Source organism: Cannabis sativa, chromosome 1 (genome assembly GCF_029168945.1).
Source record: "Cannabis sativa cultivar Pink pepper isolate KNU-18-1 chromosome 1, ASM2916894v1, whole genome shotgun sequence".
NCBI classification, from domain to species: Eukaryota; Viridiplantae; Streptophyta; class Magnoliopsida; order Rosales; family Cannabaceae; genus Cannabis; species Cannabis sativa.
Genome location: NC_083601.1, coordinates 36,919,276 through 36,933,187, shown reverse-complemented (window position 1 = coordinate 36,933,187; position 13,912 = coordinate 36,919,276). Strand labels below are relative to the sequence as shown.

General features: G+C 30.6%; 2 protein-coding genes across 11 annotated transcripts; one reads left to right on the top strand and one right to left on the bottom strand.

Moving 5' to 3' along the window:
- Positions 1 to 3,723: 3,723 nt before the first annotated feature.
- LOC115706535 (uncharacterized) lies at positions 3,724 to 4,634 on the bottom strand. The gene is made up of 3 exons (XM_030634212.2): positions 4,476 to 4,634; positions 4,321 to 4,382; positions 3,724 to 4,013 (listed from the first exon to the last, which is right to left on the bottom strand). Exons 1-3 carry the CDS (start codon positions 4,531 to 4,533, stop codon positions 3,888 to 3,890), a joined length of 246 nt encoding a protein of 81 aa, XP_030490072.1. The 5' UTR covers positions 4,534 to 4,634; the 3' UTR covers positions 3,724 to 3,887.
- A 1,809-nt stretch (positions 4,635 to 6,443) lies between these two features.
- On the top strand, positions 6,444 to 12,426 carry LOC115706523 (serine/threonine-protein kinase BSK3). 10 transcript variants are annotated; one of them, XM_061113949.1, is made up of 13 exons: positions 6,444 to 6,642; positions 7,022 to 7,052; positions 7,146 to 7,286; positions 7,896 to 7,986; positions 8,101 to 8,321; positions 8,811 to 8,946; positions 9,447 to 9,580; positions 9,665 to 9,770; positions 10,211 to 10,296; positions 10,431 to 10,619; positions 11,159 to 11,311; positions 11,470 to 11,583; positions 11,670 to 12,426. In XM_061113949.1, exons 4-13 carry the CDS (start codon positions 7,905 to 7,907, stop codon positions 11,922 to 11,924), a joined length of 1,476 nt encoding a protein of 491 aa, XP_060969932.1. In that variant the 5' UTR covers positions 6,444 to 6,642; positions 7,022 to 7,052; positions 7,146 to 7,286; positions 7,896 to 7,904; the 3' UTR covers positions 11,925 to 12,426. The 10 variants fall into 10 exon arrangements, with proteins under 10 accessions (XP_060969932.1, XP_060969936.1, XP_030490055.1 ...); XM_061113953.1 differs by having other exon boundaries at positions 6,520 to 6,642; positions 7,146 to 7,260; XM_030634195.2 differs by having other exon boundaries at positions 6,521 to 6,642; positions 7,146 to 7,427.
- Positions 12,427 to 13,912: the final 1,486 nt, after the last annotated feature.

Here is a 13,912-nt window from a genome sequence, read left to right as displayed (position 1 = left end):
AAAAAATATATATGTTCTCATATCTTAAAATAATCACATTAAAAAGTAAATCACGATAATATTTTTTTTAACTTAAATAAGCAACGATATGGTCAGAAAAATAGTTTTAAAAATATGGTTACTTCTTGGTTAACTAAATGAAAAAGAAACTACTTTTCAATATGGTCATTTTGACGTGTAAGAAAAATATGTATTTTCTCATCGTCGCCATAATTAATAGTAACTATTTAGTTGCTTATGATACCGAAAGTGAAACCTAGAGGCTAGAAGTAACTATGAAGTTACTTTTCCACATAACATAAAAATGATTCATTGTTTTATTAATATGTATTTTTTTTATTGATAAAAAAAATACAATTGTTTACGATGTCAATAAAAAAATATTGTGATATCGAGATTTTAAGTGGTAACTGATTATATTTTAATTTATAAATTAACATAATAGTAATTGGTTACTTGTTTATAAAAAATTTAATTTTATAATTATAAATTGGTGAAATGTAACTAATAAGTATATAATTGATACGGTAAGCAATTAAATAGTGACTTTGATGTTGAAATTAATTTTGAAAAAGGTGAAAAAATATATATTTTCTACATTTTAAAATAATCACATTAATAAGTAAATGACAATGATAATATTTTTGAAATTAATGATGTAATCAAAACTTATTTTTAAAATTAAAAAAGAAATAGAAATTGATAATGATGTAGAGAGAAAGAAATAAGTGAAAGATAAAAGAAAAAGAAATAAAAATTAATAGGAATGCAACATGTATGCATATGCTAAGTAAAATCAAACCAACAGCAAAAAAGTTAAAAAGGAAAAAAAACAAACTTATGATTGGTAAATTACGGTACTTTATAATGAGCAAAGTTATTTGTGTAATTTAATTATAAAAAAGGTGTATACATGTAAATTATCCTTTTATAATCATAGCTGAACTTCTCAATTCTAAACATGCCCGAAGAAATTTACATGGTATACTAATTTTTGTTATTTTTTTATAAAAATACTGTCTGGCAGTATTTTTTATTACCCTTTTACTGTATTTTTTTATAAATTTCATACTGCAGTATAATGTGTTAAGTTTTCACTAGTGTTCTACCGGTGTTTTTTAGTTGTTTTGAGTTATTCTGTTTGGTGTTTTACTGGTGTTTTATAAAAACACAGTATTTTTGAAAACTTTTTTGTGTGATAGTATTTTGTAAAAGTTAACCTAAATTCTAATATTTTTATAAATTTCCCTATTATTATTATTGAAAAGCTATATGTGGAGGCAAGATGATGTCAAGAAAAGATTTAAAAAAAGTTTATTTAGCATTTCATAGTTGAGGTTGTATGTATCAACTTAGATACCAATACGAGTCAAGTATAGGATTTGCCACTATTATTAAATTTGACAATTTTATCCAACATTGGTCATTTTACTGAACAAAATTTACAAAATTGAGATTTCTTTTAAGAGGTTCCGAACTTAGGCTATTTTTCTGAAAATTTCCGAAAGGAAAACAATATAGGCTGGATATTGTAGACATATAATTACAATTAAACTACCTAAAACGACAATTAGAAGTGAAGACGTTGTTTGGCTCATCGTCCTTAAAGGTGGTGGTCTTTATATGGGCTCATGAAGGCCTATAATGGATTTTGGGTAAGTTGAAAAATACCCCTTTTATTAATCAATTAATCAAATTTACCTTTAATTTTATATTTATTTGAAACATACCTCTTTTTATATGTATTGTACTCAAAATACCTTAATATAAGAGAGTCACATGGAGAGTATCTTGAAGTGACAGGGGCAAAATTGGTACAATATTTAAAAAAAGAGGTAAAAATAATAAACTTTAAAAAAGAGAGTAAAAATAAAAGTGAACAATATAAAAAGGGTATAGAGCGTAATTTCCTCGTGGGTTTTTGCCAGTTTTGACTTTTACAGACTGGGTTTGGGAGGGCTTTGACGGGCCTAAGCCCATTTCGCCCACTATGTATTTTATTTCTTTGATTTTTGCCAAGGAATCTTTAGTTTGTTTTCTTTTAAAGGTTGTTCAATATTTTAATATGTTCTCAGTTTCCAAAATAATACAGCTAATCAATTAATTGTAACAAATATTTTGTTTTACTTTTTATTGATGCAAATTGTAGCTCATATTGAATTGGCTAGGCTACGTACTTGATAACTCTGTTATTTTCTCCTTAACCTGTAAGCATATTTCTTACGTGGAATCTGAATCTCAATACAAAAGCTTCAACATGTAATGGGACATATTAATCAATGACTCAATGTGAATGATATAATGTGACTGGAACTAAATTTAAACGAAATACACCCCTTTCTAGAAATGCACTTTTCGCATTTGGTCACTTCGAGAAATTAATAATAATAATAATAATACAGATAATGATGCCTATCAACGAAAAGAGATGTATAATACTCTCGAAATTTTTTGTTGTAAATGATGTAGTAGTGAGAAGAATATCACCAAAAGTAAAGGGAAAAAACAAACAAACAAACATACCATCATTTTGTCCAAAGGCATGCATTTATCTTGCTATTCTAATCATCATGTGGGGATAATGTCTTAAATTTCCACTAACTTTACCACTTAAATAATTGAAACCCCCAAATATACTTTCTCACTTTTGGGGATGACAAAGAAAAATGATAATCAAACTACAGGGTTTTATTTTCAATATAATTTTTTTGGGGATTCAGTCAATTAATTTTGAAGCTGACAACAAAGCTATGTACCTCAATCCATTTGACATTGCAGGTATATGACCCTAGATCCTCATTTTTTCCCTAAAGACTTAAATCACGTTAAAGTAATCTAAATTATCATGTTGCTGACTATTTACTGCCAATGATATCTAACTCATGTAACTTTTTTCTTTTCCTTTTTTACATGGTGGACCTATTGATCACTAATCTTTGTCGTTCAAAGAAATATAAGTTTTAAAATATGCTATAAGGCACCCAAAATCCACAACATCATAACATATTATATCCCAATTAAGTCTTACATTTTATTTAATAATTATGATGAAAATCCACTACTTATTTGCAAAGCATTCGTAATGATATCCCACTTTGGTGATAGCTCTTGAATGTCAATCTATTCAGGGATCCAGAACAACATTATATTATATTATATAATATAAATTTTAATAAAACATTAAAAATCAAACCCATAAAATGTCACACGCAGCACGCAACCCTTTATCATGGTCATGGCTACGAAAAATAAGTAGAACCAGATACCCATTTTCATACACAACCTTCTAATACCATCTGAGAAGATCTCGGTTGGTACCAAAGGAAGATGCGTGACCATTTTTATTTTTGAAATGCTGCAGTCTCTAATATTTATATATACTTTTTATTTTCATCCCACACAATCTCTCTCTCCATCTCCTTCACTCTAGTGACTGCTTTTGAAACACTAGAGTCTCTAGTATTTATTTGGAAATATGATTTTTTTTCTCTCTTCAGTAAACCTTTTTGAATAAAAAAGATAGTTCCTTTTTGCTTTGTAATTTGTATACATATACTGATATACATATACTCCACAGAATCTGGGTATCAAAATCCATGTCCTAAGTTTGTAACATTTATTTCCATATTATCTCCTACAATTTATCACCAACAGGCTTCTACGATCATATATATTAACTTCGCCTTTAGCAGCATATATTAAAATGGAGCATTGCCAGAAATCTTTAACTTTCACTCAATATTTTTCATTAGAAGAAAAGTGAACATTTCAGGACAAATGAAAACAATGGAATAAAAATACGAAACATTTCCCATCTAAATTACAAATTTTAGAACCACTATTATCCTCTTCCTAATTAGTATAATGAAAGCTTTTGGAATCGAACCTTAGTTGTCAACTTCCATAGCCTGTTCAGCTTTAGCTTTGGCCAATGCTGACAATTTGGTCTTTACTTTCCTCTTCCCTACCTGAAACCCACCTGAGCCCTTCTTTTTCTTATTACCACCATCAACCTGTTTTACACAATTAGACAATGAAAACTCCTCTCAGTGAATTCCAAAACACCCAACACATAAATTTTAACATAAAAATTTGTGCAAAAGAATCAAAATCAAACACATTACTATTCATCAAATTTTATAAATTTATAACCACCCACCCAATCTAATTACCCAAGACAATTGCATTTGATAATGGAAAAAATTAAAATAAAAAACTTCAGTTAGCAGATACTCTTGTTGGAATTCGACCACGAAGAATGTAACTTCTAAAAACAAAAAAAGAACTCATTCCTATTGCAATCGATCGATGGGGACTCACTTTCATCTTGTTCTTCTTAGCATGAAGCTTCTTTGCCTTCCTTTCTTTTTCTTCCTTCTCCCCTGTGTTCAGTATAGAATGATTAATATGAGTAAATATTCAGAAACAACATATAGATACATGAATAGATAGAGAGATTGCAGAGAAAAATTTACTTTTGAGTTCAAATTCGTGCTGTACTTTCCGCTTAGAAAGGCTATTCTTCTTCGACATCTCTCCCGCTGTTACTTCCTTCGCCTCTTCTTTTCTTTTCCTTTTTCTCTGACTAACGAGTAAGTGCCCAATTCTAACCCTAATTCACACAAGATTCGGTATTTAATATTTTTACCCACAAACTTTTAAGTTATTATAGTATGTTTCACTAACTTTGCTTTTATTACAGATTTGGTCCCAACGTTTTCAAATTTGATTTTTTTTATAGGTAGCTATTTAGTAATATTTTTATTTTTTTAATTTTTGAATCATACAAATAAAAGTAAAATTTATATTTCTAAAATTTTATTTTCAAAAAATAAAAATAAATCTATGATTACTTTTGTTTTTTAATTTTAAAAATAAAAAACAAAAATATGTTTCATAACTTTCATTTTCATTTTCATTTTTTTTTTTTGTTAAGAATTTTCATTTTTATTTTTTAGTTTTATTTAAGTCGTGTCGAGGTCCGTATCTGGGACCATGATTGTGGTGCGAGTCCGAGATTGAGGCCGAAGTTGGAGTCTGTGTCTTAAGGTCTAAGTTAGAATTGGAGTCCAAAATATTAATTAAGAAAAAAAATTATTTTAAAAAAATTTTAAAAATGATTTTTTTTTATATTTAAAATTTTTAAATTTTTCATTCTCAATTACAAAATTGAAAAACAAAAACAGTTTTATAAAATATATTTTCTATTAACATTTTTACTTTTTTAATTAAAAAATAAAAAATAATAATTAAAAAATTATTACCAAACACAACCGTTTTTTTATATTTTTTATTTTTATATTCATTACGTAGTGATATCTTTGTTATCAATCCCATGATTGAATAAAATTGCACACATTTTATTCTTGACTCGTTGATTTATAGATCGATCAAATGACCGATCATCTTTTTTTGGTCATTAAATTTTTATTTTTATTTATATATTATTTAATAAGAAAAATATTATCATCATACTTTAAATTTTAAATAAATTGGACATGAGAAGAAATGTAGCTTTTCTTTTTAAATTTATCTTTAAACTATTCAATCAGCTCTTAATGTCTCCACAGTTACATTTAATATTAAATGTCCCTATTGAAAGTTCAAACTAAGGATTTGGATCGATTTGTAGAGGTTTCATCCCGAGTCAGTATTTTGCATTTACCATTAGATCTCCGTTTTGATTAATAGACGTTTAAAAAAAAATTGACTATTAAAATCATTATTTGGAATTTAGACGATGAATACTAATTTTTGTTTAGTTAGATTTGTTAATCTGTAAGATTGAGGGTAGAAAATCTCTCAAATCTGACCAATGACCACTTTGTTAAGTAACATGTGTCACGCTGTTGCAATTTATTGCTTATATATTATTTAAAATAATAAAAATTGATTTTAAATTATAAAAATAATTAATAAATTGTATTTTAAAATTATATAAATAACTTTAATTAAGTCTAAAATAAAAAATAATGCTGTTTAATATAAAAAATGAAGGGTTTTTTTCTTAAGAGGAAAACAAATATAATTAGTATTGAAAAAGAGAGGTAAAGGTAATAATTATTCAAACTACTGTTTTGGTTAAAGTAATTTGAGAGTGTTTTTTCAGGGGAAGTTTCATCCTTTGACTGACAACTTTGCCCCACCCACCTAATAATGTCAAACTGCATTGAAATAGTATGTTTGACAAATGATTCATCTAAATAAAGCAATTACTCTTTTACAATTATTCTTATTGAAAAATAAATTAATACAAAGAATCAAAGTATCATGACTTGGATGCCATATTTTTCGTTACCTGATTTAATTTTCCAAATAATTATGAAATACCATTATCATGGGATTTTTTATTTTTATTTTTTGTGTACACACCTGAGGTGGATTCCAGCTTTAACAAGCAAGGCACATGATAAGTAGTACTAAGCATTTTATGTAATCAAATTTAGAAAATTGTAATTATTATTTCTTACCAAAGAAAGACAGAAATGAGTTAATATAGAAACGGTGTCGTTTAAAGGTGTCCCCATAGTCAATAATTAAAGGAGGCAAATGGAAATGATTACGGCGGGAGTGATGGGGCACAGGAAGGAATGATGGGAATGGAAGAGAAAGAGAGAGTCTTCTTTCTCCGACTTTGCTTTGGTTGGCCCCTTAATTCTAATATAACACAACTCAGCCTCAAATTCCACCCTATAAACTCCAAATTTATATATAATAATATTATTATAATGGTTTTGATAATTTCTCAAGTAATCATGCTTATCAAGTTTTTTTCTTTTTTGCACAAAAAGAAAACACAAATAGTTTCTTAAAATATTATGCAGATTCTTTGGCTTTGAATAAATGTTCGTGACATGTCGGAAATAATTGGTTTATTTAAATATTTGTACAGGAAAACTTAAAAATAATGATAATACTAAAAAAATAATAGTGTGAGAAAACAAAAATAAAACAAATGGTTTAGAACAACTCTTATCAAGCTCTTCTTTATTTTTTATTTTTATATTTTTTTCTTCTGCAGATCTTGAGCTCTGATATTATCAAGCTTCACGGTATTACTGATTTGGGTTTTGCTTGTTTTTGTTTTTCGTTTTTTTTTTTTTAATTTTCCGGATTTTGAGACGAAAAGCTTCAATCTTTTGAAGGGGCTAAAATTGGATCGAGAAAGTTTATTGATTGTCTCAAGGTGTAAAAAGAGAAAATAAAAGAAGATAAAACCCAGATAAGGGGTTTTTGCAGACTGGAGACGAAGCTTTTAAGGTTTTGACTTGTGGTTGACTCAGTTTGTAAGCTTTTTCTAACTGGTTTTTGGGTTTTGGAATCTGGGTCTGTATCTTTTGGTTCTGAATTCAGCTTGACCAGATTGGATTGGTTCAGAAGCTTTAAAAGAGAGAGAGAGAAACACTAAGAAAATTAAATTTAAATAGGTATAAATATATGTATGCAGTTAAGTTATTGCTATCTTATTCATTATGCCTTTCAGCATTTATTGTTTCGTGTTCATTAGTTTCAGTTTTGACTTATGATTTAGTTGGTTACTAATTAATAGCGTATAGGAAATTGCGTATGCCCAGTAAAGACTATCCAAAATGTTGCTTCAAGAAGAAGGAAAGCTGATCACTTTGGTTATATTTGTAGCATTGAGCTGGGTTTTCAATTTATCTATATCTTAATATGTCAATCCATAAGAAACTATATGCTGTATGCAGATAATTTTTTTTTCATAATTTGTTTGAATCTCATGTAAAACAGATTAGTTTCTTGTCATTTTGATCCTAAAAATAGGAGTTCAGCTGTCTGATCATAGAATGAAATACAGAGTTTGAACTTTGAAGCTGCAAGAATTTCTGTGCTGAAAATCGGATAACTAATCAAAAAAGCATTTATCTTTTCAGATAATTGAAATGGGGTGTAAATGCTCCAAACTGAGTCCTTGCTGCTGGAATTCACAATTCAAGGCAGCTGTGCTTGAAGCTCCAGATGTTGGTAGGTTCAAGTTGAAGATAAACTTTACTAAGATTTTTTTCCCAATACATAAACTAAATTTGAAAAGAAAGTAATGAATATATTTTATGGTTTTCTTGTTTCCTTTTTTTGCAGAGAATGAGGGGAACACTGAGGTTAATGACATACCTGCATTTCGTGAATTCACATTTGAGCAACTAAAAAATGCCACATCTGGTTTCGCGGTGGAAAACATTGTGTCTGAGCATGGTGAGAAAGCTCCTAATGTTGTTTATAAAGGGAAACTGGAGAATCAACGCAGAATTGCAGTTAAGCGGTTTAATAGAATGGCATGGCCTGATTCCCGGCAATTTCTGGTAATTACTACACTTTTTCTCACTCATTGTTTCTGATGGTTTTTGTCAAATCTTTTTCCATCCTGTGATAATTTCAAGTGGGGATCATCAGGGTTTTCTGCAGTTTTTTGACTCAGCAACAGTACCATTGATGACATGTCCTCTGTATGTGCTGGTGCATAATGCTGAAGATTTATGCTCTTTTAGCTATTACGTTCTGTTTGTGATCATCCTGAAAAACTTTTCTTATTTTCCTTTTTCTCTATGATCAGCTGCAGAGAGTGCTCATATAATTTTGCACTGTGTTGTTCTTGCTGTCCAAGATTACTTTCTATATCTTTATGGCTCATTTTATTGACATATACATATTAGCTTATTGAGTCTTACATAATTAACATGTCAGTGATACTAAAGTTTCTTTTTTTTTTTTTTTTTTTGCTAATAAAGATTATTATTTTCACTCCACTTACAGAGATATCATGATAGACTTTCTTTTGCACAATTATATAGGAAGAAGCAAAATCAGTCGGTCTACTACGAAACCAGAGATTGGCGAATTTGCTTGGCTGCTGCTGTGAAAATGATGAGAGATTACTCGTGGCTGAATTCATGCCCAATGAAACACTTGCAAAACATCTTTTTCACTGTAAGGCTTAATACTTAAGCATACACTACAGTTTATAAAAGCATCTATTTAATTTGTTTCTAACCATTGAAAAACTAATTATTCTGATTGTGTCCTTACCTTTAACTTTCGCTTCAACAAATTAGAAATTTAATAAGTTGAAATAGGAGACTACGGGCATCACCCTCTAGTACAGAACAAGAATTTTTCAGATAATCATATTGAAGCGTTGTCATATATGTTATTATGATGGCCACTGGACTGCTTTCTAATTTTGACAGCCTTTGCTGGCATTTCATAATTTTCTTGTGGTTATTAATTTAACAAAACCAATGCGATTCAATTATTTCTTATTGAGTTTTTTATTTTCCTAGTACTTTTTCAGTCAGTAACTTGTTCTGATTTCCTTTTTATTTTGGTTCCCAAAAAAAGTTGCTTTGCCCAGTGCAGTTAAAGATGCATTGCCAGTGTTTAATTTTTCAATTTCTCTGTAAATTGACTTGATTACTTTCTTGATGCAGGGGAAAAACAGCCTATGAAATGGGCGATGAGATTAAGGGTTGTTCTACATCTTGCACAGGCTTTAGAATACTGCACAAGCAAAGGACGTGCTTTATATCATGATCTTAATGCTTATAGAGTTTTATTTGATGAGGTTTGTTACTTTCATATTGCATAACCAGTATTCTTGGTGTAATCTGTTTGCAACCCTTAAACTTTGAAATAAATTTTTGTGCAGGATGCCAATCCCAGACTTTCAACCTTTGGCTTGATGAAAAATAGTAGGGATGGGAAAAGTTATAGTACAAATCTGGCTTTTACTCCTCCTGAATACTTGAGAACTGGTATGCAACCCCTACCCCTCCTGATAAATCTCTTGGTTTTGGAACTGAGTTTTGAGATTAAGGTATTGGTTACACTATTAAACAGCAGTAGATGGTGACAAAATATTATAGGGCTTCAAGGTCAAGGCCCTTTACAGGCTTGTCAAAAAATATAAATGACACATTAAGTGACATGTATTATTGATCTATGTCAAGTGTGTAGGACTCTAGGCTGATTACAAGGTTTCTCTGTGGCCAGTCCAAAAAATTCCTCAAAAGTCATATGTTGGCACTATAATTTTATTTATGAATCACATGATGATGCTTTTCTTTCTCTTTTTTAAGTTTTCACATGTGTTTAGTAATTATGCCTATATATGATTTAAAGTCGGACGTATATTGAAAGTCTTATGTTAAAAGCATCACTAAATTTGTTTTTTCTATTTTAACTTGCTGTACAGGGAGAGTGACACCCGAGAGTGTAATATATAGCTTTGGTACTCTTTTGCTTGATCTTCTTAGCGGAAAACATATTCCCCCAAGCCATGTAAGTTGTAAATGTAATATATAACTAAAATATTAACATTATCAGTATTAGTTTTGTTGAATTAATATGTATCCTAGATGTGGTTTTTCTTGATTGAATTATATGCTTACCTAACAATCTAAACAATTTTCCAGGCTCTTGACCTTATACGGGACAAAAATATCCAGATGTTAACAGATTCTTGCTTAGAAGGACAGTTTTCTGAGGATGATGGTACAGAGTTGGTACGCTTGGCATCACGGTGCTTGCAGTATGAACCTAGAGAGCGTCCAAATCCGAAGTCATTAGTTACAGCATTGACTCCTCTTCAGAAGGAAACAGAGGTCACTTACCCCTCTTCTTGAAAATTTCTTTGCTAACTTAAGTTGGTGAATATTGTTTGACTTCGTTCAAGATTTTCTTATTGAAGTTTGCAGACTCTAATCAAGATAGCCACTTTCTTCTACTAAAATCTACTTCTAAGTTGACTTTTATTCTCATGATTGCTGGTGGTTAATGTTTCTCTGGTTCTTGACCTTTTGGTTTGTGAATAAGGTTTCTTGTTTTATGAGTTTATCACTAGTAGCATTTTCGGATGTTCTCGGTGTTTATATATTCATCTAACAACTGTTCATATAATTACCTTCAAATTCAAGTTTAGGAACTTCCAAACTTTTTTCAATTAAGTTGCTTTTAATGTAATGCCTGGATAAATGATTCAGCCTCATGAATGCACATTGACTCGCCAGTTCCTATGGCAGGCTGCATTTGAAGTGTAAAACCTGCCATTGTTTCAGTTTGCATTGCATGCTTTTATTGGAATTCAAACTCATATTTTGGTAGCTGTGGTTTATATCAAATTCCTTTCTGTTGAGCTTTGCAGGTTCTCTCCTATCTCTTGATGGGCATTCCACACAGTGGTTCCTGCACTCCTCTGTCACCGCTTGGTGAGGCTTGCTCGAGAGGAGACTTGACTGCTATACATGAGATCTTAGAAAAAATTGGCTATAAGGATGATGAAGGAGTCACAAATGAGGTCCTTTAGTTGTCTCTTACATGCCATAGATATTTAGTGTTTCTGCTGCCTCTTATGCTGATTGCATTGTTCCTTAGTTCATTCCTTGTTTCTGTGCAATTTTTTCTGTTACGCTCGAGTACTGAGCCTGTTTTTTTCTCCTTGATATTCTGATGCAGCTGTCATTCCAGATGTGGACTGACCAAATGCAGGAAACTTTAAATTCAAAGAAAAAGGGTGATGTCGCATTTAAGCAAAAGGATTTTGGAATGGCTATCGAGTGTTATTCACAGGTTAATATCGTATTATATTCCCTTTTGCCTGCTTGGAATGCTTTAGCTGTTTATAATCTGCTGACAGGCTCTTATTTCTCTTGCAGTTCATTGATGTTGGAACCATGGTCTCCCCGACTCTTTTTGCGAGGCGTAGTTTATCGTATCTCATGAGCGACATGCATCAAGAAGCTCTTAACGATGCAATGCAAGCTCAGGTCATTTCTCCAGTATGGCATGTTGCTTCCTATCTTCAGGCCGCGGCTCTTTCTGCACTTGGAATGGAGAATGAAGCACATGTAGCACTCAAGGAGGGAACAAGTCTTGAAGCGAAGAGAACAGCTACTGCTGGACAGAAGTGACATTAGTGAGATTGAAGCAATTTCAACATCCAGAGTTTGTTTCCTTTGCTTCCATTTCAAATGACATACAAAAGAAATTCTTTCCCTTCAGTGAATGCTAGGAGAGCATAACTGAATTGAAGAGTTCCCCAAAAAAAAGAAAAAACAGGTATTAGGAAAGAGCAGTGTGAATTTTTTGCCATTTTCCTAGTGGGCTTATTCTCTTATATAAAATTATTAATATTATTTTATTGGCTTATTCTTTTGTCTGATTCGATGTCTTGTGTATGTGAGGAGGATCCCATAAGTGCAATCTATTTTTATTTTTGAAATCAGAAAGAAAAAAAAATGGTGTAAAACATGAGTTGAAGTTGAATAGTGTTCCACAAGCTTGTACGTGATTTGTGTACAGATACCCACCACCCTTGTTTTTGTTTGATCTTGTTGATTAGTTTATTTTTGGATTTTTCCTAAGAATAGATCAACAATTGGCTATTGCTATAAATTTTATAGTTACTAATAATTATATGTACTGTGTCATTGTCGTTTTAAGTAGTAGACTCACTAGTAGTGAGGTCGATCCCACAGGGATTGTAGTTAAGTACGTTGAAATTAAACTTTTACTTCTATTTGATTAAATAAAAGATAGGAAAAAAAACAATGAAGTATAAGAAAAGTAGTTGGAAGTAACGATTCGAGAAAATTGATAGTTAATAAACAAGGGTGTCGATTTTAATTGTTTCTATTGAATATGGTCTAATATGATTATTTTCCTAATATTAATTCCAATGCAATAGCAGATTTACTAAGGTAATTTATAGTCTTCTCAGATATATAAACCTCAATTACATGCAAACTTTCTACTCTCGTGATAAATTTAACATGCAACAGACATTAAACACAGAAACCCTATAAGCTATCTAAACCATATAGGTACTCTCGTCCTATATCGAAATTCAGTTCTATTCTACTATAGCATATTTGACACTCACTTCTCAGATCTCACATCAAAATCATAAACAGTTAATTGGTGGCCAGACAATTAAAAGTAATTAAGCACAAATAAAATAGAATACATAGAAATTAGGGGGAAAATTAATCATATTAACACCATAAACAATATCAAACAATATCCATCTAACCCTAATAAAGTGTTTAGTTACTCATGTTCATTGAAGCACAAATACACATATTAACTGATAAAAAAGAGATGAAAAATAAAGAAGAGAAGAAAAGAAGAATGCTGAAAAACCTTGAACAGTATGTCTCCAGTATTGCAGCTGATCTCTCTACTCTGTATCTGAACTCTCACTTTCTTCTCTCTGGAATTGCTTGATGAAATCAACTCTCTTCTGCTCTTTATATAGGCATTCAGGGCCTAAAAAGATAGAAAAACGCACATGTTAAATGCCTATTCGAACTAGGAAACCCCCAACACCCACGTGAGATAAAAATACGATTTTTGTGCTGTTTAGGGAGGCGGGCCGCGGCATGCTAAAGCCATGCCGCGGCCCGTGTTGGAAGCGATTTTTTTGCTGCGTCGACTGATAGTATTTTGGCCATAACTTTCTCAATATTGCTCGGAATTGGACGATTCAAGATGTTCTGGAAAGATAAAAGAGAGATCTAGAACTTTTATGTTTTGACTTTTTCCAAAATCCAATCAAAAGACAGTCGAATTCAGGCTTGAAATTTCAGCTTTATTTTCTTGCACAGTTTTCTCTATTTTAAATATCATGATATTTTTATCTTTTTCCATTTTTCTAGTCTTCTTCTATTTTAAATCTGCAAAAATAAAAAATAACAAGCGTAAAAATGCTCCAAACACGATTAAAACTCAATTAAAAATATACTAAACTTAATCTAAAATTAATATTAAAAATAACCTAAAATTTAAAAATAAAAATGACAACATCACTCACCCAATGTTGATAGAAACTAAGCTAAACAATTATTTATCAAAAAAACATAAACATGAACCAATATTAAACAGTAATTATGATACTAAG